This window comes from Colossoma macropomum, unplaced genomic scaffold (genome assembly GCF_904425465.1).
Source record: "Colossoma macropomum unplaced genomic scaffold, Colossoma_macropomum, whole genome shotgun sequence".
Taxonomy (NCBI): domain Eukaryota; kingdom Metazoa; phylum Chordata; class Actinopteri; order Characiformes; family Serrasalmidae; genus Colossoma; species Colossoma macropomum.
The window spans coordinates 2,397,907-2,425,837 of record NW_023494790.1 but is presented as its reverse complement, the minus strand read 5'-3'; the positions used below and the strand labels follow the sequence as shown (position 1 = coordinate 2,425,837).

Below are 27,931 nucleotides of genomic sequence, written 5' to 3'. Positions count from 1 at the left end.
TGGGGACCTCGGTGCCCACAACGCGACAAAAACCGTCGCGGAAACACACAAACACACCCATCAAGCGTAATCAGTGTAGCTACACTTCCTGCTTCACTCCGAGCTCAGCCTCCCGCTGTCGAACAGTAAGTTCCTCCGTTTTTTAATCTTTATAACGCTGAATTAGCCTTTTATAGCTTTATTATATCCTATACTGCTTCCTTTCTATCGTCTGTGTTGTTGTCCGAGCGTATGACACGAAGCTAAAGTTAGCTTCCTATTTTCTAGCCTCTTATTCGAATTTTCCGTTCCACCTTAAATGGTGCAGCAGTTACGTTCTGCCACCTCGGGCGCCGGAATGTAATGCTGCGCCATTTAAGGTGGAACGGAAAATTCCTCCCGTTCGGTGTGATCAACTTAGGCTTTTTTGGCTTTTTGTAAAGGTTTTGACCTTAAAGCAGCCACGTTTGGCTTCTGTGGGTCAGTAAATCACCGTCTCGCAGCGCTGGGGACTTTTCTGAACGTCTTTTTTACTTTTTCTTTCTCTTTTTCCCCTCTTTGTGTTTGTGTTTGTTATGTAAGTTGGGGTGGATACCAGAGGGCAGCGAAACGGCTGCCATTTTTTCAGGAAGACTGTGTTTGTGGCTCCCGATGTGGCTTAAAAAGTGTTAGATGTCACACAAACAGATTTTACTGAGGATTTATTCGTCTTGGCCTCATTAGAGGGCGAGATTGCGGAGTAATGCGGCGAATTACGCCGCGGTCACGTGACATTATTATTACTATTATTACTATTATTAGTAGTAGTGATTCTGACAGTTCAGAACATCTTGTCGTAATGATGACGATAATAATACATTTTTTGTTATTTTAAGGTGTCCAGCATTATTATTTTTATAATAATTATTAATTTAATAATTATAATAATTATTAATTATTAAGTAAGATAAGCTCGATTATCAAATTATTATTACTTTTTGAGCCCTAAAATAAACAATTATTAAGTCTGTCTGTTCAGAAGAGCCCCAGGCCTGTTTTATTTTGGCTATGAAAAGTAGCACATCCACTTTTTCTGAAAGTCAGTTGTGGTTGAGGTGTCACAACACGTGTGTGGTGTATTGCATCTGGTTGGTCAAATATTCTGCATAATTAAATGGCTGAGATGTAAACAGAGTCGTTCAGAGTGGTTTGGTGTGAAACGCTCTGTTCTAGATAAACTTACCGAGTCCGAACTGTTCACAGTGGTGGTGATAGGAACCAGACGTCCACCTCTAAAAGCTCCCTCACAGAAAGTTACTACATGAAACGGTTATGAATTCACTGCCTGATGACTGAGACACTGTTTTACAATAGTTTTGGCTTAAAATGGATTATTTTACTCTATACATGGTGGAGGGATACATCGAGGGCGCAGTGACACAAAATAATCCCCAAAGAAAACATTATTTCAGATTTTCCACTATTTTCCATCATCAACATTCCATATGAACTCAGAAGACTCGTGTAGGTTCACTGGTGGTTCTGGATAGTAAATGAAATGTCTATATTTGTGTTGTAGTCATGGCGACCCCTGGTTCCTATCACCACCACTGTAAAGACATCTGAACCATTTCACACCAAACCACTCTGAATCACTCTGTTTACATCTCGCACACAAATTCTGGAAAGTTGGTGGAATCCCCCTCAATTCATCTACATCTCTCTCTTTCAAATTGTGATTTTGATATAAACCGATTAATATTTCATGACTTTGTTTACGTCACCAACCGATTGGTGGTATTCCCCTTTGACTAAAGTGAATGAAAACCATAACACGACCAAAGATCCGATGATTATTAACCGTTTTCTTCAGTGTGGAATAATCTGTTCAGCCTTTATGAGTCTGTTTTATTTATTTATGTGGGCTGGCTGTGAGACTCTCCTGGTATCTTCCTGAGCAGCCGTAACGCTCGAGGTTGTAGAGCAATAAATTGATAAGCACGGTCGATATCAGTGGACACAAACCCTCCTCCTGGAGGTATTCACCGTTCAGCAGCAGCAGCTGTTCAGCCTCTTCTGAGGACGTGTTAAAGAGCCCATATCATAGAAAAATGGACTTTTCCCTGTTTTTTAATAGAGTGTGAGGTAGCATGTAAACCATTTTAAAGGAGAATTCCACCAATTTTCCAGAATTTCTGCGTAATTCAGTGTGTGAGATGTAAACAGAGTGACTCAGAGTGGTTTGGTGTGAAATGGTTCTGATTTCTTTACAGTGGTGGTGATAGGAACCAGGGGTCGCCATGACTACAACACAAATATAGACATTTTATTTACTATCCAGAACCACCAGTGAACCTACACGAGTCTTCTGAGTTTATATGGAATGTTGATGATGGAAAATAGTGGAAAATCTGAAAAAATGTTTTCTTTGGGGACTATTTTGCGTCACTGCGCCCTCGATGTATCCCTCCACCATGTATAGAGTAAAATAATCCATTTTAAGCCAAAACTATTGTAAAACAGTGTCTCAGTCATCAGGCAGTGAATTCATAACCGTTTCATGTAGTAACTTTCTGTGAGGGAGCTTTTAGAGGTGGACGTCTGGTTCCTATCACCACCACTGTGAACAGTTCTGACTCTGTAAGTTTCTAGAATAGACCATTTCACACCAAACCTCCTTAAATAACTTTGTTTATATCTCAATCATTAAATTATGTAGATTTTTTTGAAAACTTGGTGTAATTCCCCTTTAAATACAGAGCAGAACTTTACAACATATCCAGCATCTGTTGTGTAGAAAGTGAAGTTTGTCAGGTTCTTCTCGGATCATTTTGGTCTGAAATAAAATGCTTTCAACCGTTTAATTATGCAAGAATTTTGGAAAAATTGGTGGAGTTTCAAAATGTCCAGCTCATACAGACCATATATGGAAGCTAAGCCCCCGAAACAGCCCGTTTTGCATCCATTGTTTTTGTGATGTCACAAAAATCAAAGTTTTTATGTACATCCATACATTCAGCATACAGCAGTTTAGCCCCGCCCACTTACAGTGAAGTTATAAGGAGTGTTTCAGACTGGTCTGCTTTTTGAATGAGGCACAGCCAATCAGAACAGAGCTCATTTATATATATAAGTCTTAAAGGTAACAGAAACAGCCTGTGTAAGTATAAAGGATAAACCATGGGTCATGTAAAAATAAATTATTGTAGTTTTTGGTTCACAGAAATGTCGTTATTAGACCAGGCAAAAAAATAAAAAAGCTAGAAAAGTGCAGGGTGTGAGCCCTTTAATGGTTTAGGCTATGGGCCCTTTAATGGGTTAGGCTATGGGTCCTTTAATGAGCGCTGCACTGTGTCAATGGGGTTTAGCTGAAGGAGTGTCCAGGCGTGTCAGAGAGGAGGCGGAGCTGAGTCTGTCACTGTGCAAAAGCATGTAGGGGAGAGGTCAGCGTGTCGGGAAGCTTCTGTTATCGGTCTCTAAAGGGGGCAAGAGGGGTGGGGCCTGGAGGGGGGGTGTCACCTGCTAATCGGGCCAGAACTGAAGTCTTGGCACAGTTACTGTGACTGGACACAGTGCTGAGCAGCTGGACCCACTGTGTAGGATCTTTTCTCTCTCTCTCTCTCTCTCTCTCTCTCTCTCTCTCTCTCTCTCTCTCTCTCTCATACTGTCTCTCTCTCTCTCTCTCTCACTCTAAATCAGATCAGATCAGATCAATTACGCTTTATTGGTATGATTGGATATGGGACCTGTGTTGCCAAAGTTGTACAATGCATGTTAAATTGAATTATCATTCAAATATAATAATAATAATAGTAATAATAATAATAATAATAATAATAACAATAAAGATGTTAATAAGGATAAATAATTTAAAGGTTTGGAATATAAATATGGTAAAACATATAATAACAAACAATAATTAATATGGACATAAAAAATAAATAAAATAATATTAATACCACTACCATGATAAAAATAATAATGTAGGATCTCTCCCTCTCTCTCTCATACTGTCTCTCTCTCTTTCTGTCTCTGTCGCTCTCTCTCTCATACTGTCTCTCTTTCTGTCACTCTCTCTCTCTCTCTCTCTCTCTCTCTGGCCTTAGGCCATAAACATACTTAATGCAAATATGCAAATGCTTCAAGTTATGCAAACACAGTTTTGCTCATCGTTGTGTTTTAAAATGTGTCATGACGACGTTTACATGGTTGGATGCAAAAGTTTGGGCGCCGCTGGTCATATTTCATGTAAATAAGCGAACACGTCCTCCACAGAGATACACTTCCGCACATTTGAATACACAATTACTGTTTATTTACTGAACTTAACATAAGTTATGGCTCATTTTATGTTTTGGCTCATTTTTATTTGATCATATCACTCATCTGGCTTGTTTCATTAAGTCTGTGAGTAGTGTAGTCTTCACTTCATTATAAAGGTTTGTCCGATTGTCCAATCAGGATTGTTATTTCTGGGGTATCTATGTTGATACAGCTGAGCTGCTCTCTCATTGGTTAGGACTTCAGGAGCTGGGCTGAAGGCCTTAAATGTTAGATTAACTACCAACATTATTAGGAAGTAACAGCAGAGTCAACCACACTTTGATTTAGACCAGTTGTGTAAGAAAAAAGTCACTGTCGTCCTTCTGTAAGTTCGAGATATGTCACTGTGAATATGAGCCGTAAGCAGTGTTCCAGTTAGTCATTAGGAATGTAAAACAGTGGCAGCAGCTCTATGTCAGAACTCTGTACTGAAAGAGTCACTGCAACACTGATATGTACTGATATGTTCATATATATGATAATGTCTCGTATAAGCTTCAGATAAAAGATGTAGAATTACTTTTACTCTCTCTCTCTCTCCCTCTCTCTCTCTCTCTCTCTCTCTCTCATTCTCACTCTCTGTCTCTTTCTTCCTCCTATACTGTCTCTCTCTCTCTCTCACTCTCATACTCTCTCTCTCTCTCTCTCTCTCTCTCTCTCTCTTCTCTCTCTCTCTCTCTCTCATACTGTCTCTCTCTCTCTCTCTCTCTCTCTTCCTCTCTCTCTCTCTCTCTCTCTCTCTCTCTCATTCTCACTCTGTCTCTTTCTTTCTCCTATACTGTCTCTCTCTCTCCCTCTCTCACTCTCATTCTCTCTCTCTCTCTCTCTGACTCTCATACTCTCTCCCTCTCTCATACTGTCTCTCTCTCTCTCTCTCTCTCTCTCTCTCATTCTCATGGTGTCTCTTTCTTCTCTCTCTCTCTCTCTCTCTCTCTCTCTCTCTACTGTCTCTCTCTCTCTCTCTCTCTCTCTCTCTCTCTCTCCTCTCTCTCTCTCTCTCTCTCTCTCTCTCTCTCTCTCTCTCTCTCTCTTATACTGTCTCTCAAGCTTCAAGTATACCTGTTTATGTGAATCACTGTTAGCTTAAAGCTAACACACTACTAGAATCCCATAGGTGTGCTAGCAGAAATTAGCATTACTAAAAAAAATTTTTTTTTCTCGTTTTTTTGACCATGTTTTAACTTTTCTGGCCCAAACTGAAGGCCAAGCTCTAATAGTCATGGATTAGTGGGTGGGTCTTGGAGATTATTGGTCATGCCCACTAATCCCCTACAGTAGAGGAAGGTGTGCTGACTATAATAAATGAGTGAGATGGCTCAGTAGAACAGACGGACTCAATCTCTCTTTTCTTTTTCAGACGTTCCTGAGATGAGTTACCCCGGATACCCTGGACCAGGAGGTTACCCCCCTCAGGGTGGAGGTTACCCCCCTCAGCAGGGCATGTACCCTCCCCAAGCCGGAGGATACCCCCCGCAGGCTGGAGGTTACCCCGCCCAGCCCGGTTACCCTCCAGCAGCAGGGGGTTACCCACCCCAGCCCGGTGGATATCCAACCCAGCCGGGGGGATACCCAGGCTACCCTCAGCAGGGTGGTGGGTATCCACAGGCTCAGCCTGGAGGCTATCCGTCCATGCCCCCTGGAGGTGAGAGCTCATGAGCGTCTATTAAAAACCTGACCGGCCTGCTGAACTAACATGGCGCATAGTTGTTTGTTTGTTGTTGATACAGTTATCCTGTTAGCCGCCCCGCCTTTAACTGTCCGCTATATGCTAATACGACATCCAGCCAGTTTTTCTGACTTGTAATTTAAAAAAATAGCCATGGAAATAATTGTTTTGTAAATCATAAGACATCATTAGTAATGAATGAGCTGGTGAGTCATTCTGTCTGTGTTTACAGGTGGGTGGGGAGCTCAGCCTGGCTATGGAGTGGTGAGTATACACACTGCATACTTATTACCATATAACGTTAATCTTATAGCCCCTAAATACCTCTTAACTCTAGCATTCAAAAGTTCGGAGTCAATGTCTTCAATAATGTGAAAGCAATTTGGAGATAAATGTATAAAATTATTATTAGTGTTCAATTTCACAATTTTCAAATAATCAGTACGAAGCTGTAGATAAAAAAGAAGAAATGTTTTTTTTATATATATATATATATATATATATATATATATATATATATATGTGTATATATACGTTGTAATATTAAAGTAATGTTAAATATACTGTGTGTTATTAATGTATATAATATATATATATACACCAATCAGGAATAACATTCTGACCACCTCCTTGTTTCTACGCTCATTGTCCATTTTATCAGCTCCACTTACTATATAGGTGCACTTTGTAGTTCTACAGTTACAGACTGTAGTCCATCTGTTTCTCTGATACTTTGTTAGCCCCCTTTTACCCTGTTCTTCAGTGGTCAGGATCAGAAACAGCAGTGCTGCTGGAGTTTTAAACACTGTGTCCACTCACTGTCCACTCTATTAGACACTCCTACCTTGTCGGTCCACCTTGAAGATGTAAAGTCAGAGACGATAGCTCATCTGCTGCTGCACAGTTTGTGTTGGTCGTCCTCTAGTCCTTCATCGGTGGTCACAGGACGCTGCCCACAGGATGCTGTTGGCTGGATATTTTTGGTTGGTGGACTATTCTCAGTCCAGCAGTGACACTGAGGTGTTTAAAAACTTCAGCAGCACTGCTGTGTCTGATCCACTCAGACCAGCGCAACACACACTAACCAGGTCAGTGTTACTGCAGTGCTGAGAATGATCCACCACCCAAATAGTACCTGCTCTGTGAGGGTCCATGGGGGTCCTGACCACTGAGGAACAGGGTAAAAGGGGGCTAACAAAGTATCAGAGAAACAGATGGACTACAGTCTGTAACTGTAGAACTACAAAGTGCACCTATATAGTAAGTGGAGCTGATAAAATGGACAATGAGCGTAGAAACAAGGAGGTGGTCAGAATGTTATGACACGACATGAGACAGACCAAAAGCCATTACACTCTGGTGGAAGATTATGGGAATAATTTAGTCTTTTAAATGATAGTCATATTCAAAAGTATTGGCATCCGGGTCAAATTCTGTGTTGTTTATTTTTGAAAGTAAGTTAAAACATCCTCTACAGAGAACACACTTCTGCACTTTAATACACTGTTATTGTCTATTCGTTGAAATTAACTTATGAGCGAAAAATAAACTATAAAATATGAATGGTGCAAAAGTTATGGCACATTTGATATTGTAAGTTTTATTTTTTGTTAAATTTAGCAAATAAATAGAAATGGTGCATTAGAATTTGCAGAGAAATTTAATATTTAGGTGTGTTCTCTGTAAAAAAAGATGTGTTCACTCACACCTGAGTCCAGATGAAGTGCAGTATAAGGTTCTGATGGCTGGCCTTTTCTGTGTGCAGCCAGGAGGGATGCCTCAGGGTTACCCTGGAGGTCCTGCGCCAGGGCAGCAGCCAATGCCAGCTTATCCAGGAGGCGCTCCTGCCCCCAACCCGTCCATGCCCACCATGCCTGGATACGGAGGCGGCGCTCCGGCTGGACCCGGTGTACCATCAGGACCCGGTGTACCATCAGGACCTGCAGGACCTGCAATACCTGCTGTTAATGTAAGAGAAGAACACTGACCAGTGATCAGCAACTACATAGACTTCTAAAGTCCTGTATAGCATTAAAGAGTAGTTCCGTTTTTTCGCGTAGCTCAGTGTGTGAGATGTAAACAGAGTGATTCAGAGTGGTTTGGTGTGAAATGGTTCAGATGTCTTTACAGTGGTGGTGATAGGAACCAGGGGTCGCCATGACTACAACACAAATATAGACATTTTATTTACTATGCAAAACCATAGTAAATAAAAGTGCCCTGCATGTATCCCTCCACCACTTTAAACTACCGTAAAACAGTGTCTCAGTCATCTGGCAGTGAATTCATAACCATTTCATGTAGTCACTTTCTGTGAGGGAGCTTTTAGAGGTGGACGTCTGGTTCCTATCACCACCACTGTGATCAGTTCTGACTCGGTAAGTTTATCTAGAACAGAGCATTTCACACCAAACCACTCTGAACGACTCTGTTTACATCTTAACAACTTTGGGAAAATAAATTTTGAAAAAGTGATGGAATTCCCCTTTTATATCCACAGTGCCTTGTACTTCCAAAGTGGAGATCAGCATTATATTATTTACATCAAACATCTAAAATATCTTTTAATTTATAGGCTATAGTTTATTAGTATATACAAAGCATTGAAACTATTGATGAAAAGGGTTTTGAACAATTTACAGCATTTTGCATAAATTCTTACACTGTTTTCACACTTGTGCCGAATACTTGAGTCCACACCCACGACCGATTCAGGGTTGGTTTGGGAGAGGGCCTCATTATTGCTGGTTTGCTTTCACACGCAAGGATTCCACCCGAACCGTGGATCGATTGCGCAATTCCGTACGTCACTTTCCCGCACGCAGGTTTGCAGAATGGCCGGTACAGCTTTGTCCGTTTGCTGCTTTTTATTATTTTCTTTGGATATGAACTCTAAGATGGTGCAGACCAGCGCTTTTCATCCACAGCAGTCCCCTCCCCCCATCACGAAACGTGAAAAAGAAGTGATGCGATAAGAGGAAGAAAATGAACCAATCACAGTCTTGAAAAAACAGCTTTCACACTCGACCAAACGTACCGAACTCACAGAGCAAACGATCCCGGGTCTGGAAAAAAGCTCTAGTGTGAAAACACCGTAATGCACAGTGAATTCGGTTGAAGTTTTTTGTTGTTGACTACTAATATTCTGAACTTTTAAAGGCCAGAGACTGTGAGTGCGATTACATGCACTTAATAATCCGATAACTGCAGAAAATCAGATTTTGTCAGTAATCCGATCAACACGTTTACATGGTTCTCCAACTGTATGCATGAAAGGTGCTACATAATAAAGTTTGTTGTTGTTATTATTAATATGCTGCGATGGTAGGATTCGCTTGCCCCCCAGACGGAGGCTTTTCTCTCTGCACGTTACAGATTCACACCTGCCCCCGCTGTCAGTATATTTACCCAAGGTGGAACTGATGTTTACGCTGCAGGGTTGAAATATCATATGCCCGGAGTATGATCACCTGCTTCAGCCAGAGACCTTCCTGTTTAAACACTTCAGTAAAAATCTGACACTTTACCTGAACAGACAGTGAGAAAAAGGATGTGGTTTTGCATTACGGTTTGGTAGCTGCCCTAGTGGTATCTTAAGAGTCTTGTCCTGGTAGATAACAGAGCCCTTATCAGTCGCTCTGGGTAAGACCATTCGCCAAATGCCATAAATGTAGATATCAGTGTAAATATTGGACCAGAAGAAAAGGTCCAACTAAAGGTAAAATCATCTATTATGATTTGAAGATGTAACTAATTTTTGTTGTTGGCTTTGATTATTTTCTAGCGCGGTTACCGCGGCACCATAAAGGACTGCCCTGGCGCTGATCCTCTCCGAGATGTGGAAGTTCTCCGCAAAGCCATGAAGGGCTTCGGTGAGCCAATATCAACACTTCAGATACTGCATAAACACAGTGGCAGACAAAAAGAATCCCTCAAATGTTGTTCTTTGTAATTATCAGACACATAATAAAACAAACCCATTGTGAAACAGTGCAATCATAAACATTTCACATAATAACTTTCTGTGAGGGAACTGGAGACGTCTGGTTCCTATCACCACCACTGTGAACAGTTCTGCAGGTTTCATGCTGCAGATTCATACTGGATTAAAATCGCTCCACAATTATTACTGTCAGACTGTAAAACTACACACACTGCAGATTCATACTGGATTAAAATCTCTCCACAATTATTACCGTCAGACTGTAAAACTACACACTGCAGATTCATACTGGATTAAAATCACTCCACAATTATTACTGTCAGACTGTAAAACTACACACACTGCAGATTCATACTGGATTAAAATCACTCCACAATTATTACAGTCAGACTGTAAAACTACACACACTGCAGATTCATACTGGATTAAAATCAGTCCACAATTATTACAGTCAGACTGTAAAACTACACACACTGCAGATTCACACTGGATTAAAATCACTCCACAATTATTACAGTCAGACTGTAAAACTACACACACTGCAGATTCATACTGGATTAAAATCTCTCCACAATTATTACTGTCAGACCGTAAAACTACACACACTGCAGATTCATACTGGATTAAAATCACTCCACAATTATTACCGTCAGACTGTAAAACTACACACACTGCAGATTCATACTGGATTAAAATCAATTCACACTTATTACCGTCAGACAGTGCCATTCATAGTGTTTATCTTGCAGGAACTGATGAGAACGCCATCATCGAGCTGTTGGGGAACCGTTCCAGTAGGCAGCGGGTGCCAATGGTCAAGGCTTTTAAGACCACCTACGGCAAGGTGAGACTAGCATGACCTAAAAACTACCTCACACTTTTTAAAATAAAGATGCCATAAGGGTTCTTTATAGGGATGACATAGTAGAACCTGTTTTGGTTCCCTTTGATACTTAGAAAAGATCAGAATCACTGGTGACTCAAAGCACAGAAACCAAAGGACAGTTTTATGGCTTTTCTTTCTGATATGGTTCTTAGTGCTTTGTGTGAATAGGTCATGTTGACATTGTTGGGCTGAGGGATTGCGAAGTTGTTGCCATTATAAGAGGAAATGTCTTTGCATAGATATAAAAAACAAAAATAAAAATCTGTTAAACATAAAAAAGAAACCAGTGGACAGTGTGTTTTGATTTTGGTTTGAGTTGTGTCAGCAAAAAAAACAGATCAGTATTTTGCTCAGAACAAATACAAAAACAAAAAGATAATCATCTTTAACTTTTTCAGAACAGAACCTTTTTGAAAATGGTTCTGTATAGCACCAAAAGGTCTGTTCCTCTGTTATTACTCTGTTATTAAGCTTGACATCATAACAATAAAAGAATCATTTTTGGTGCTATATAGAACCATTTTCCACTAACTGGCCACTTTATTGGAAACACCTACCTTGTGCTTCTACTAACTGGCCACTTTATTAGGAACACCAACCTTGTGCTTCCACTCACTGGACACTTTATTAGAAGCACCTACCCTGTGCTTCCACTAACTGGCCAATTTATTAGAAACACAAACCCTGTCCTGATGTAGGAGATTCTAAAATGACTATGAAAGCTGTAGAACATCAAGAACTAAGTTCTAATAAAATGAAGAAGCATCTTTTTAAGAGTGTGTATTTGGGTGTATTTGAGGGGGGATCGGTGTACAGTATTAGCTGAGTCGCTATTGTTCTTCCTTTATGCTGGAATTGTTTTATAAGGGCATCTACTTTTAATACAGCGGGGAAATAAAATGGATCACAGAGAGTTTTTGAGTTCTTTATCTCTGTCCTGTCCCTCAGGATCTGATCCACGACCTGAAGTCAGAGCTGACGGGGAATTTTGAGCAGCTGGTTCTGGCCATGATGAAGAGTCCGGCGGAGTACGATGCCAGCGAGCTTCGTCACGCTATAGCGGTGAGTCTCCACGTTAAACTTATTCATACTTGAGCGTTTGAGTTGTAAACAGAGAGATTCAGAGTGGGTTTGGTGTGAAATGGTTCAGATGTCTTTACAGTGGTGGTGATAGGAACCAGGGGTCGCCATGACTACAACACAAATATAGACATTTTATTTACTATCCAGAACCACCAGTGAACCTACACGAGTCTTCTGAGTTTGTATGGAATGTTGATGATGGAAAACAGTGGAAAATCTGAAATAATCAGTTTTCTTTGGGGACTATTTTGTCTCACAACACCCTGCATGTATCCCTCCACCATGAATGGATTTTAAAACTTAAGAACTACCGTAAAACAGTGTCTCAGTCATCAGGCAGTGAATTCATAACCATTTCATGTAGGAACTTTCTGTGAGGGAGCTTTTAGAGGTGGACGTCTGGTTCCTATCACCACCACCTTGAACAGTTCCTTTACCTCAGTGTGTTAAAACATCTGGTGTCTTTTTTTAAAGTTTTTTTTTTTAATGCGCTAACCTCATCATCCACAGGAAACTACAGTGACCTCAGAGGTGCTAAAACTGTCAGAGGTACTAAAGCGGTCTCTGTGCAGATGGACTAAAATGAATCGTATATGTTTTTAGGATTCATGTCAGGACATTTTTCCTTTTAAAATCATTTCCTTTTAAAAATAATTAATACTACTACTAATAATGATAATATCAGGTCAAGGTCACTTTACAAAGCAGCATCAGTAGAGAGCAATAGAGAGCATTAAATAACAGTAGGGAACAGTAGAGAATAGTAAAGAACAATGGAGAGCAACAGAGACTACTGTTCTTTACTGTCCCTTAGTGTTCTCCACTGTTCTTTACTATTCTCTACTGTTCCCTACTGTTCTTTACTGTCCCTTAGTGTTCTCCACTGTTCTTTACTATTCTCTACTGTTCCCTACTGTTCTTTACTGTCCCTTAGTGTGCTCCACTGTTCTTTACTATTCTCTACTGTTCCCTACTGTTCTTTACTGTCCCTTAGTGTTCTCCACTGTTCTTTACTATTCTCTACTGTTCCCTACTGTTCTTTACTGTCCCTTAGTGTGCTCCACTGTTCTTTACTATTCTCTACTGTTCCCTACTGTTCTTTACTGTCCCTTAGTGTGCTCCACTGTTCTTTACTATTCTCTACTGTTCCCTACTGTTCTTTACTGTCCCTTAGTGTGCTCCACTGTTCTTTACTGTCCCTTAGTGTGCTCCACTGTTCTTTACTGTCCCTTACTGTTCTCTACTGTCCCTTACTGTTCTCTACTGTTCTTTACTGTTTCTTGCTGTTCTCTAGTGCCCCGTACTGTTCTTTACTGTTCTCTACTGCTCCTTACTGTTCTCTACTGTTCTTTACTGTTTCTTGCTGTTCTCTAGTGCCCCGTACTGTTCTTTACTGTTCTCTACTGCTCCTTACTGTTCTCTACTGTTCTTTACTGTTTCTTGCTGTTCTCTAGTGCCCCGTACTGTTCTTTACTGTTCTCTACTGCTCCTTACTGTTCTCTACTGTTCTTTACTGTCCCCTAGTGTGCTCCACTGTTCTTTACTGTCCCTTACTGTTCCCTACTGTCCCTTACTGTTCTCTACTGTTCTTTACTGTTTCTTGCTGTTCTCTAGTGCCCTGTACTGTTCTTTACTGTTCTCTGCTGCTCCTTAGTGTTCTCTACTGTTCTTTACTGTTTCTTGCTGTTCTCTAATGCCCCGTACTGTTCCTTACTGTTCTCTACTGTTCCTTACTGTTCTCTACTGTTCCCTACTGTTCACTGTTGCTTGCTACTGTTCTGTACTATTCTCTACTGTTCTCTGTTGTTATCTACTGTTATTTAATGTTCTCTGCTGATCTCTACTGTTCCATACTGTTCTCTATTACTCTCTACTCTTCTCTATTGCTCGCTACTGTTCTGTACTATTCTCTACTGTTCTCTGTTGTTATCTACTGTTATTTAATGTTCTCTATTGATCTCTACTGTTCCCTACTGTTCTCTATTGCTCTCTACTCTTCTCTATTGATCTCTACTGTTCCCCACTGTTCTCTATTGCTCACTTCTGTTCTGTACCATTCTGTACTGTTCATTAATGGTGTCTGCTGATCTCTACTGTTCCTTAGTGTTCTTTGTTCTCTGTTGCTCTCTACTGTTCCTTACTGTTCTTTACTGTTGGTTACTGATCTCTCCTGTTCCCTGCTATTCCTTATTGTTCTCTACTGTTCCCTATTGCTCACTACTGTTCTGTACTATTCTCTACTGCTCTGTATTGTTATCTACTGATCTCTACTGTCCCAGTAGTAAGAAAGAGTAAGGAACAGTAGGGAAGAGCAGAGAACAGTAAAGAACACTAGAGAACAGTAGTTTGGAAAGTCTTGTGCTGTAGTTGACACACAGACTCTCCTAACTCACGTTTAAACCCATTTTCTTCGAATCCGTTCCTCTTATATCCTTTCTTTCATGACTCCACCCATTATTACTCACGTTACTGCATTTTCAGGGTCAAGCCTAAAGGCCATAAACATACAACACATTCCCTCTGACATATCTGTCTTAACCCGTATACTCCCACCCACACTTACAGTGAGACAGTTCCACAGTGTAACTCCCTCAGAGCAGTAGGAGAAGATAAGGCTCTCCTATAGAAGAGATACACTACCGTAAACACTCAGACTGAGACACACAGCCTGCACTCACTGCACTGTTTAGAGCAGAGCTGTTCCTGCTGGGACCTGCTCCTCACCGCACACCTCACACGGACAGATATACAGGTCGACCGTGGAGATAAAAGGCAGAGAGAATGCCGTCTGACCAGTACGGGACAGGAATGTGGGGCGTGTCGGGTGTAACTCTGCTTTGTAGAGTTCAGTCGCACTGATTGATTCTGTCTGTTTGTGTATCAGTGTATCCACTAGTAAGATGGAGATGTGAACGAGACTGAATTTTGAAAGTGAACATAAGTTCACATCCTCTAAAAACCCAGCCTTATTACATACTAAAGCTCATTATTCAGTAACTACAGGGACTTCAGGGCAAACTGGCTAAGCTGTTCTTAAATATGACATTGTTCTGCAAATATTAGAGCACAATTTTCATTTATATGTGAAGTTTAACATACTGGAAAAAATAAAACAAACAATTAAAAAAAATTGCGCAGGACACATCTCGTCACTGTCGAGACAAAACTTTATTTTATTTTTTTTTGACATAATTTGCAAATCCCGGTTGGCCTTTACGTTGTGTTAACATTTCACAATGAATGGACCAATAGAAAAGCTCCAGAATCACTTGGAAAAAAGAATGGTGAAGAACAGTGGAAAACAATAAAGAACGTTAGGGAACATTAGAGATCAGTAGAGAACAGCAAAGAACAGTAGAGAGCAATAGAGAACAATAAAGAACAGTAGAGATCAGTAGAGAACATTACAGAACAGTAAATAACGCTATAGAACCGTTGCAAATAGTACAGAACAGTAGGGAACAGTAGAGATCAGCAGAGAACAGAAAAGAACACTAGAGAGCAATAGAGAACAATAAAGAACACTAAGGAACAGTAGAGAACAGAAAAGAACACTAGAGAGCAATAGAGAAGAATAAAGAACAGTAGAGAACAGTAGGGAAAAGTAGAGATCAGTAGGGAACAGGAGAGGATAATAGAGAACAGGAGCGAACAGAAGAGGATAGTAGAGATAGAGAACAGTAGGGAAAAGTAGAGAACTGTAGAGATCAATAGAGAACAGTAGTGAACTGTAGAGATCAGTAGAGAACTGTAGAGATCAATAGAGAACAGTAGGTAACAGTAGAGAACTGCAGAGATCAACAGAGAACAGTAGGTAACAGTAGAGAACTGCAGAGATCAATAGAGAACAGTAGGTAACAGTAGAGAACTGCAGAGATCAACAGAGAACAGTAGGTAACAGTAGAGAACTGCAGAGATCAATAGAGAACAGTAGGTAACAGTAGAGAACTGCAGAGATCAAAAAAGTCTTGTTCCATTAACCTCCCGTCTGATTTAAGAAGGTTTTTTCCTTCTCCTGTAAAGTCTCTGTAGAGGACGTCTAACTCATTTACACTTATAGAAAATCAACAAAACATTGTCATCTAAAATTATACGCTTTTCCTAAACAGAAAAAAAGACAAAACACAATAATAATAATAATAATAATCTTTATTTTTACTTAGCAAATCTGTTTTCTTTTGTGCCTTTAATGTAGCCTCCACTTTCCAATTGGCTACTATTGAAATAGCCTCCTAATTTCTGGGCCTCAACAGTGCCGCTGCTTAAAAACATTTACTAATCCTCACCCCTTAGTTGCAAAAATAGTTCATTTTGAAATTGGCATGAGTCTGAAGTCACAACCGACTGCCTGTTTAGCCTACAGCAGTTTGGAGGTCATTTACATACGTCATTCCAACAAGTGCAGTAACATAAACATGCTTTTCAATTTAACTGGATTATGACTCTGTTTTTGGGTGGGTGAATGCGTGTTGGCCATTTAATGCTGCTGTAGTTTTACTGCTTGGCTCTGGGTTTGTACTGGAAGAATGAGAGCAGGTGTCCTGAACGTGTTAGAAGCTCCCTGCAGCCTTGTGGCAGTATTTAAACAATAAAGAGTAATGAGCACGATCCACATAACACAATGAACATTACAGGCAGCATCAACATTAACTGTGTGTGTCAAAGAAAGTCTACAGTTACAGCATCGAGTAAATTTCAGTGCCAAATCCAAATCTGTAGAGACATAATTAGGTATTTATTACTGCCAGATTTCACTTTTGGAAAGGTAATGAATGAGTTGTGTCGTGTTTTTTGTGTGTTCAGGGTGCTGGAACTGATGAGGCGTGTCTGATTGAGATTCTGTCGTCTCGGAACAACGCCGAGATCCAAGAGATCAACCGGCTGTACAAAGCAGGTGAGACTTTTACTCCTTCGCTGTCCTGTGTTATCCTCCGAGAGCCTGGATTCACTTAGTCTATTGTGTAAACACTTACTGGCCACTTTATTAGAAACACCTAACTTGTGCTTTCCTCTAACTGGCCACTTTATTAGAAACACCTGCCTTGTGCTTCCTCTAACTGGCCACTTTATTAGAAACACCTACCTTGTACTTCCACTAACTGGCCATTTTATTAGAAACGCCACCTTGAGCTTCCTCTAACTGGCCACTTTATTAGAAACACGTACCTTGTGTTTCCTCTAACTGGCCACTTTATTAGAAACACCTACCTTGTGTTTCCTCTAACACCTACCTTGTGCTTCTGCTAACTGGCCACTTTATTGGAAACACCTACCTTGTGCTTCTGTTAACTGACCACTTTATTAGAAACACCTACCTTGTGCTTCCACTAACTGGCCACTTTATAAGAAACACCTACCTTGTGCTTCCACTAACTGGCCAGTTCATTAGAAACACTTGACAAAAATGACTGGAAATAGATATTTACTGTATACTACTTATAACTGATTGAATAAAACGTCAAAAAATGCCTTTTAGTGTGTGAGTGACTGGCATGGTCAGTCAGTTAGTGTGTGGTAACTGCCCACTGCTGAGATTGCTGGGAGCAGACTGAGGTACATGCACAGGTAGTAAAGGTGTCTCTGTTGTTCAGAATACGGGAAAACACTGGAGGACGCCATCCAGCACGACACTTCAGGCCATTTCCGCAGACTGCTGGTTTCTCTGTGCCAGGTAGGATCGGGAGTGATTTATGTTCACAGTCTCTCTGCCTGCAATTAATTACAGTTATCTAATAACATACAGCATAACCAGAGAACTGTGTTAATGCATTAATATGACTTAAAGGTGAGGTTGAGGTGTAAACAGAGTGACTCAGAGTGGTTTGGTGTGAAATGGTTCAGAGATCTTTACAGTGGTGGTGATAGGAACCAGGGGTCACCATGACTACAACACAAATATAGACATTTTATTTACTATCCAGAACCACCAGTGAACCTACACGAGTCTTCTGAGTTTATATGGAATGTTGATGATGGAAAATAGTGGAAAATCTGAAATGATCTGTTTTCTTTGGGGACTATTTTGCCTCACAGCGCCCTGCATGTATCCCTCCACCATGAATAGAGTTTAAATAATACATTTTAGGCAAAAACTCATAGGAAAACTATCATAAAACAGTGTCTCAGTCATCAGGCAGTGAATTCATAACCATTTCATATAGTAACTTTCTGTGAGGGAGCTTTTAGAGGTGGACGTCTGGTTCCTATCACAATGTGCAAATGATGTCGAAAAGTGAAAATCGGAAAAAATGTAGACTTTTTTTTTGACAGCGACATATATATTTATATTTATACAGTGACATCGTGTATCGTCAAAACCTTTAGAATTATTGTGATCTTACCTTTTTGCCCACCCACCTCAACACCAGAGTTCAGACCCTGTGTGGGGGGTGATGTATGATGGGTAACGTAGTCTCTTTTTCTTTTTAGGGTAACCGCGATGAGAGAGAGACTGTGGACATTGCTATGGCCAAGCAGGATGCCCAGGTGAGGACCAGCCTCAGGCTTATTTACATAAACAAACCATAAACAAGGCAGAAACAGAAAGTGTAGAAAACGTGACGAACACTGTCTGTACACGTTAAATTCCGTCAGCTTCCAGATTGAAGTGTGTGTTTGTGTGTGTTTGTGTGTGTTTGTGTGTGTTTGTGTGTGTTTGTGTTAGAAACTTTACGCTGCAGGAGAGAATAAAGTAGGAACAGACGAGTCTCAGTTTAACGCCATCCTGTGTGCTCGCAGCAAACCGCACCTCCGACAAGGTAAACACAGCCGCACACTGATATAAACACACAATCCACACAAATACAGTCACACAACACTACACAAATACACAGACCCACAGTGTACAAACACACAACACTAAACAATACAAATCAGTAACACTACATAACACACAGCACTACACAATACAAATACACAGTACTACAAAATACAAACACACAACACTAAACAATACAAATAAATAACACTACACAACACACAGTACTACACAATACAAATACACAGTACTACAAAATACAAATACACAACACTAAACAACACAAATAAATAACACTACACAACACAGCATTACACAATACAAACACACAACACTAAACAATACAAATGCACAAACCTATACAATACACAACCTTACACACTGCAGATACACAACCTTACACACTGCAGTGCAAACTGCATCTTTTACAGCTACACAACAAACCACATCTGAATAACACACTGCAGATACACAACCTAACAAAGCCTCACAGCTACACACTGCAGGAGAAGCTGAACTGCAGAAACGTCTGATTTATCATCAGGATTGTGAGTCTGTGGCCTGTGGGCTGCAGAGAAGCAGAAACGTGGTTCTCCGCTGTTCTACAGAGGTTTTGAATTACAGTAACAAGTATTTGCTGATCTTTGCTGTTATTCTCACTTCTCGTCTGCAGCTGATTTGATTTTCTTCCTGTTCTTCAGCAGTTTCACTGTTGCACAACAGAACATAATGTGAACCAGAGACATTGGAGAAGCTGTAAATAGTCCTGTGTGTAGTAACTGTTAGTGTGTGTGTGTTGTGTGCAGTTTTCCATGAGTACCAGCAGATGTGCGGTAAGGAGATCGAGAAGAGCATCTGCAGGGAGATGTCTGGAGATCTGGAGACCGGCATGCTGGCTGTGGGTGAGTGCTGACCCCCTCAGTAAGCTCTGAGGACTGACTCCGGGGTCTGAGGGCATTTTCTTGATTTTTGTATATATTCAGAAATTCGCCTTTAAAGGGACCTGCATACGACATTATATCCACATATTATATTTCAAAATGTTCAGAACAGTCTCAGCTCTCTCTAATGAGGCCCTTTTGACCTGGAGCTCTGCGTGAAGAGATATTTGAGCCTGAAAGCTGAAGAAATTAAATCTGGTTTTAGAAATTCTTAATATCGCTTGTGAAAACACAGCTTTACTCATGTGGACGGAAATGTTTTGGTGCTTTGAGAGGGTTTACCAAAGTCTGAGGTTCACAAAAGTAGTGGAATATATGAGTAAAACGATAGATTAATGTTCTCATCACTGCTTTCCAAAACCGCTACAGCAGCTGCGAGCTTTTTACACACCACTCGCGTCTGTGTCTGAGGCAGCTGAACGAAAAATGAAGTGTTTGACATGACGGGTCAGTCCTTACTGATTTCCTGAGTGTCCATTGGTTAGTTTTGCACAGAATGTAGACGGACACACGAATCCACCAGTTCCACATGGTGAGAGGCAGATGACGTGTATCTCAGCCCCTCTTCATAGGCTCATAACTCCGGATGTGAGTCTCGTATGATCTCGTGATAAGATGGAATGGAAAGGGCGACTCTACAGATTCAGGAACTGTTTCTGTGCTGTATTATCGCAAAGATATTAATAGAAATACTGAGAAACATTTAATTTGACATGCCGGCATGTTTGTCGACCACAGAGGTTTAACAAGTGCGGAAAAATGGTCCATTAAAGCAGTTGGTATTTTTGCTCTTGGGCTCCCCCTAGCTTTTTCACCACTGTCATAAATACAAATAGAGCTGTGAGCGCCCCCTCATGGACAGCTGTTGAAAAGGATACAGAATCCGACTCCCCTTCATGTGCAGGCGCGTTACGCAGACATATGGATGCTGTACATGAAAACAACCAAAATTGTGAGTGTAATGTTTAGCGTCCGTGAGCCTGCGGGACGTGTGTGCACGTGAAAGGGAGTCGGATTCTGCCGGGGAGTCGGAATTTGGCACAGCACCAGCAAAGGGAACATCAGAAAAGAAAGAACCATGTTGACTTTAAAGGTACAGTAATATTATAAGATTTTATTACAAACTTTCAGCGCTTATTTAGCGTGAGATTTGCAGACTGACCAAACGTTTTGGCGTGAGATGAATTTATTTCTCTGCATGCCAGCCTGAGCTGGGAACTGGGACTTTCCGCATCCGGAAAAGCAACAAAACTCCGTGAGACAGGGACGACACACATAAGGTTACAGCCTGTGGTGCAGTTTGTCTTAAATAATACTGGCAGGGATGAACACTGTCCGATCGTCACTGTTTACCCGTTAGCCGTGAGACTGTCCTACGTCCTTTTATCTCTTTTAGCTCTCGCCAACAAGTAAAAGCCAGTCCGAAAGTTACTCTTGTCCACTCTCTTGCTCGATCTCTCTCTCTCTCTCTCTCTCTCTCTCTCTCTCTCTCTCTCTCTCTCTCTCTCTCTCTCTCTTTTTCTTCCTCGCTTACTCCAACATCGGCTTCTTCAGTCTCTTCGCAGCCTTTGCCGTGATGTCCATGCTGGGAATACCGAGCTGCTTCTTGTTGTAGCTGGGTCATTCTACAGAAACGTCCACTTTTCTATAAGTCCATAGGAGTCACTGGTGTTACTGATCCTCATTGGTGTTACACATAATAAAGGAACACCAGAGACATTTTTAATGAACAATGCATTTTACAAAACGGCTGCTACAGAGCATCAAACCACATGTTGTCAATCAGGGAATATCCACCAAAATATGGAATTTAATCCATTTGTATTCTATTTTTTCACAGTTATCTCAGAATAAAGTCGGTCACACCAGTGACTTCAGCTAAAAGCTTCATATGAAATCATGAGCTAAATGAGAAAATCTCTGATAACTGAAAGACTCAGTGGACTCACCATGAGCTTTTCTTCATAGATCCTCAGAAAACAGGTAAAAGGAAGTCGAGTGATGTCATCAGTGTGACTTTTATTTCAAAATAAGAGATTTTTGTTACGCAGTAACACCAGTGACACGACTCCTGGGGACCACAACTTTCATTATATATTTTATAATATTTATTTGGCATTTGTTTTCTTTATATCATTTCATTTATATATTTTACAGTCATGTATAGATTATTGTAGTTAAAATTGCAGAAAACTGTTTTTTTTCTTCAAAATATGGCCTCAGCCTTCACACGTGACTGTGAGGACGAGCTCTTCTGTGGTGCTCGGAATTCTAGATAATTGATTTAAAAACCAATATTGCTAAATTGAGGCTCAAAAAGGGGTGTAACTGTTAAAATAACTTATTGTTTTATTTTAAAATATAAATAAATTGTAACCCTAACATGTTTTTTTTAAGTGTAATGTATCTGTAAACACTAGGGACACAAAAATGGACGTTTCTGTAGAATGACCCAGCTATCTAAGTTGTTGGTGTGGCGTGGTGCTGTAAAGCGTTACTCAGTTCTGGTGAGAGGCTCTCGTGCTGCTCCTCCAAAGTTACATAGCGCTATAGCAGGCATTCCAGGCCAGAATGGCAATGACAGAGACGCCATTCTCACTGTTATAAGTCAGTGTAGCATCAAAATGATTTAGCTGCTGTTATTTTAAGGTAAATTGTTACATAATGTTGCTTTAAGAAATCAAGTGTTTTTAACTGATAGAGGTGAGGACAGTAGTGTAAACCTGAGCTCAAGTGAATGTATTTTTACTGAAGTGAAATAAGAGTAACTTTCCAAAATACAGCCTGAGTAGAAGTACAAAAGTATCAGGTTTAAAAAGTGCTGAGGAACTTCAGTCCATCCAGCACCTGCCAGTACAGGAACAGAAGTCGGTTAGACTTTCTTCTCTTTTTTTGTTTCACTTTGGCCTAAAATAAAGTGCTAAAGTTCCAAAGTGAGAGCCGTGAGCAACAGTCCAGGAGATGAACCGACACAACTGAATGAAATTAAACCAAAACTTGGGTTAAAGTAGAGACACCCAAGGTAAAATATTACTCCAGTAAAAGTAGAAGTTCCTCCCTTTAGACCTCCACTTGAGTAAAAGTACAAAAGTATTCGCCTTCAAATGTACTTAAGTATCGAAAGTAAAAGTACTAAAAGATTAATTATGGCTCTGATGTCCTGTTATCATTTCTGTAACAAGACTCACTTCATTAACTCATTATAGGTGAAAATACTCCAGTGTCTCTCTTGGTAAACCAGTCTTTTAATAGAGTCATTAATTAGTGACGCTGATGTCTATTAAAATTATCATAAGCACAAAACACTGAAGGTAAACAGTTCCCATCAGGTAGAACTGAGTGGCTCTGAAATCACTTTTTACAAACAAGCAAAGTTTCAGTTTAAGATTTATTTCTTAGTTACAAGTTTAAGATTAATAAATACTTTAAACTCAGATTCACAAATGAGTTTCCTTTACTAAACTGCATCTGTAGGTCTCTGTTCATAAACATAAACTAGCCAAAACTAATTTACTATAAAATGAAAGTGTTTGTATAAATTCAGAATAAAGACACGTCAGTCACAACTGCATATGTGTACATATTTCTATATTGTGGTCTGTTTACACAAAGTTAGGTTAGTTCATCATTTATGTTGAATAGACTCTCCCAAAAGTTTGCGCTGCTGCACTGATGTTGAACCGTGTGCTGCACTGGGTCGGTATGACCAACAGGTCAAAACAAGCTCTAAACAAAGTGCGCTCTGTGCCCTGATTGGTGTTCTTGTTTCGTGCTTCTTTTGTTTTGACGTTACGTTTTTATACACACATAAACCAAAAGGAGCGACAGATTTCTCATAATGTGGAGTAAAAAGTGAGATATTTAAATTTGAAATGTGGAGTGAAAGTAAAAAGTCACCCAAAATGGAAATAATTCAGTAAAGTACAGATACAGGAAAAAACTACTTAAGTACAGTAACAAATTACATTTACTCCATTACGGTCCACCACTGGTGTGAATGGCTCTGATTGTGCAGGTTTTTAATGTGTTTGTTTGTTTTTCAGTGAAGTGTATTAAGAACACACCCGGCTACTTCGCTGAGAGACTCCACAAGGCCATGAAGGTACAGACCTCAACTCAAATAACAAACAATCACTCACAGAAACAGTAAACACAAACTGAAACACAACATGTCTCGATTAAAGTCCTATCAGAGCTGGAATTCATTTGCCTGGGAATGTGCTGTAATTTATGCGATTACTGATGAGATAAAGAGGTAATGAATCTGCAATGTGTGTAGTTTTACGGTCATGATATTAATAAATGTGGAGTGATTTTAATCCAGTATGAATCTTGTGTTTGTTTGTGTGTAGGGTGCGGGCACTAAGGACCGCACACTGATCCGTATCATGGTGACCCGCTCTGAGGTCGACATGCTGGACATCAGGCAGGAGTACCTGCGCAACTACGGAAAATCTCTCTACACAGATATATCTGTGAGTTTACACACACATATGTTCATTAAAGGTCTCCTGCGCCAGAGTCTGACTGTGTCTGAGAAAACTGGCTGATGGTAAACTCAGCCAATGATGCTCCAAAGCAAACCAAAGCATTGTTGGCCAAAACGATGCGGTGGTCTTTGTTAGTTTTTTCCAATATAACCCCACCTGTTTCTGCCTGAAAAAGAGAAAAAGGCTGCGTCCCAAACCACCACTAAAGCACTAAATAGGGACGTAGCCAAAGCGATTCCCTCTCTGATTCTGTTGCCAGTTAAGCCCAAAGGTGTTCACTGGGGTTGAGGTCAGGGCTCTGTGCAGGACACTGGAGCCCCTCCGCACCAAACTGGTCAAACCCTGTCTTTATGGAGCTGCTTTGTGCACAGGGGCTCAGTCATGCTGGAACAGCAAACTGCTGACACAAAGCTGGAAGCAGATAACTGTGTAAAATGTCTTTGTGCTGCAGCATCAACATCACCCTTCACTGGAACTGAGGGACCCTGAGAAACAGCCCAGCCCATCATCCCTCCTCCACCAAACTGTACCGTTGGCTCTGCATTCCGGCAGGGAACGTTCTCCTGCCATCCACCAAACCCAGATCATCAGACTGACAGATAGTGAAGCTGATTCATCACTCCAGAGAACACGGTTCCACTGCTCCAGAGTCCAGTGGCGGCGCTTTACACCACTCCAGCCGACACTTTGTGCATAATGATTTTAGGCTTGTTTGCAGCTGCTCAGTTATGGAAACCCATTTCATGAAGCTGCCAACACACAGTTGTGCTGTTTTTGCTTCCAGAGCCGGTTTGGAACTGTAGTGAGGGATGCAACAGAGAATAGGTGGTTTTGAGTTTGCATCGTTTACCGTTTCGTAGCTGAGGTGTTGTTCCACTTGGACAGACGTGTCCATTTCAGGTGGCATCCTATGACCCATCCTACTGCCAGTGTTCGTCTATCAAGACTGATGGCTATATGCTTGATTTTATACACCTGTTAGCACCTGAACTATTCGTCAGGACCTTCATGAAATGGGTTTCCATGACCGAGCAGCTACACGCAAGCCTAAGATCACTATGCACAATGCCAAGTGTCGGCTGGAGTGGTGTAAAGAACGTGTTCTCTGGAGTGATGAATTCACGCTTCTCCATCTGTCAGTCTGGTGGATGAATCTGGGTTTGGTGGATGTCAGGAGAACGTCACCTACCAGAATGCACAGTGCCAACAGCAAAGTTTGCCAACTCGTGGTAGAAGAGATGAGCCAGCAACCAGAAAGTTGTCGGGCCCCACACTCTTAAAAAAAGATGGTTCTTCAAGGGTTCTTTAGTAAAGGGAATGGTTCTATATAGAACCATCAAAGAACCATTTGCATGCTTAGAGGTTTCTCTCTGTGGTGAAATGGTTCTTCAGACTGATGGAAAAAATGAGTAGTATATGGTTCTGTATAGTACCAAAAAAGGTTCTGCTGTTATTACGATGTCAAGCTCGATAATTAGGAGGGGCGTCCACATACTTTTGGCCATATAGTGTAGCTGTGAAGGGTTTGACAAAACTGCCTAAATCAATCAAATCTTTGTAATTATCCACATGGACAGGCTGTTCTAGATATCTGAGCATTGAGAATAAACTAAGTGTGTGTGTGTGTGTGTGTGTGTGTGTGTGTGTGTGTGTGTGTGTGCAGAGCGACACATCTGGAGACTACAAGAAGCTGCTGCTGAAGCTGTGTGGAGGAAGTGACTAAGAGAGAAAGTGAAAATGTACAAGACCATCAGACGCCCGCCAATCATAATCATCCTCCTACCCACATATCCAGGGGCCCCACCAGCTTTAGCTGCACTGGTGCCAAATTAGCCCAGAAATTACACTATAGTGGTCCATTTTTTATTAGCATAACAATGAATATATATATATATATATATATATATATGTATGTGTGTGTGTGTATATATATATATATATATACATTTTGCATACATACTGATTTTTATATACAGAGTGGTGCATGACAGCATGTTGGATTGTGAAGAGTTTGAAGCATTTTATATTATATATTTCTGGATTATATCAGCTCGTAACCAAAAACGGACCATGTTACACATAAAATACAATCAGCCTCTCATTGCCTTATCACACTTGTGACATTCATAGCGCCTTGTAGACAACATCTCTATGAAAATATGTGTCATTTTACATTTGTGTTTATAATAGTCAAATCAAAATGAAGGTGCCTAATCATCCCTGCTGTTTGTACACTCATTGGCCGCTTTATTGGAAACCCCTAGCTTTTACTTCTGGTAACTGGCCACTTTATTAGAAACACCTACCTTGCTACACGATTTATTAACCCCCTCTACCATATTCATCACTGCTCAGTTTCTGATATCCAGATATTATTTGGTCCACTGCCCAAAAATATCCAGCCAGAGCAGCTCTGTGGTCAGAAACATAACACAAACTGCGCATCGACAGATGAGGAGCAAGGCGGGGTTTCCGATAAAGTGGCCATGGAGTGCACAAATACGCGTTTTCCTCTCTTGGCTTGCAAAATGTGCCACAACTGGAACAGAGATTGAAATAACTAATTAATATTAATATACTCATTAAAGGTCTGTATGCTTGTATTTCTTACTGTCATAACTACAGAACCTACACATTAGCTTTATGGTAGATACTGAATAATGTCTAATAGTTTTTGTAGCAGTTAGGATGTATAAGTGACCAATACGTCTGTAGTTTAAAGGGTTAATAACTCATTGCTGTTATAATTTTGCTCTTGTTTAAAGTGTCCATTTCTTTCCTCCTAAACTAAATGCTGTGTTGTTGTTGTCCAGTAGAGGGCAGTCCAGTCCCTTTTCCTTCGGCTTGTACGTTCCCTGGCCTTAGCGCTGTCTCAGGGCTGTAATAACCACTGTGTGCGCCCCCTGCTGGTGTAGTTCTCTGTTCTTGCCTATGCACTCTGTTTACTAAAGCAGCTGATTGTGTACTAACGCCAGGCATGTGCTGTGTGTTGTTCTGTGTGGCTCTGATGAAAAGGAAGATTTAAGAGTGGATGATAATAAAGAAGCTCACTGAAGAATAACCAGTCTGTCTCTTTTATTACTGTGTGTTTTGAGTGGTTTTCATGATGATGTTGGGTATGTTAAAACGGAGAAAAAGGAACCTGCAGTGCCACATTAAAAAAAATTAAACCTGGAAATTAACAACAGAAATTTGAATGAAAATAAATAATAGTTATGACAAGTATAACGAAGATGCTATATTTCTAGGCCATGACTAAAATTGCAGCAAAGCAGTGACCGTTTTAAAGTGGACTTCCATAGATTTGTTGTAACTTCTGCATAATTCACTGTTGAGACGTAAACAAAGTCATTCAGAGTTGTTTGATATTAAATACTCCGCTCACAGTGGTGGTGATAGGAACCAGACGTCCTCCTCTGAAAGCTCCCTCACAGAAAGTTACTACATGAAATGGTTATGAATTCACCACAATATGAATACAATATGATGTCTGAGATACTTTTACTATAGTTTTGAAAAGATTTTGGCCTGAATTGTATTTTTAAACTCCATTCATGGTGGAGGGATACATGCAGGGCGCTGTGAGGCAAAATAGTCCCCAAAGAAAACTGATTATTTCAGATTTTCCACTATTTTCCATCATCAACATTCCATATAAACTCAGAAGACTCGTGTAGGTTCTCTGGTGGTTCTGGATAGTAAATAAAATGTCTATATTTGTGTTGTAGTCATGGCGACCCCTGGTTCCTATCACCACCACTGTAAAGACATTAGGAAAGAATGCAAAATAGAAGAATTTTGGACCCCACTGTATATCGGGGTATTGTGGTATGTATATTTAAATTTTGTTTGTGTATAAAATTATGAGTAGATAGATAGATAGA

At 40.5% G+C, this 27,931-nt stretch overlaps 1 protein-coding gene across 1 annotated transcript; it reads left to right on the top strand.

Annotated features, from left to right (window-relative positions):
• The first annotated feature begins 36 nt into the window (after positions 1–36).
• On the top strand, positions 37–27,108 carry anxa11b (annexin A11b). The gene is made up of 16 exons (XM_036571916.1): positions 37–125; positions 5,639–5,923; positions 6,180–6,211; positions 7,713–7,916; positions 9,732–9,819; positions 10,640–10,734; positions 11,725–11,838; positions 16,663–16,753; positions 17,451–17,530; positions 18,289–18,345; positions 18,524–18,617; positions 19,423–19,518; positions 23,601–23,659; positions 23,910–24,032; positions 25,711–25,930; positions 25,975–27,108. The coding sequence occupies exons 2-15, from the start codon at positions 5,650–5,652 to the stop codon at positions 25,768–25,770; spliced, it is 1,467 nt and encodes a 488-aa protein (XP_036427809.1). The 5' UTR covers positions 37–125; positions 5,639–5,649; the 3' UTR covers positions 25,771–25,930; positions 25,975–27,108.
• The last annotated feature ends 823 nt before the right edge of the window (positions 27,109–27,931 follow it).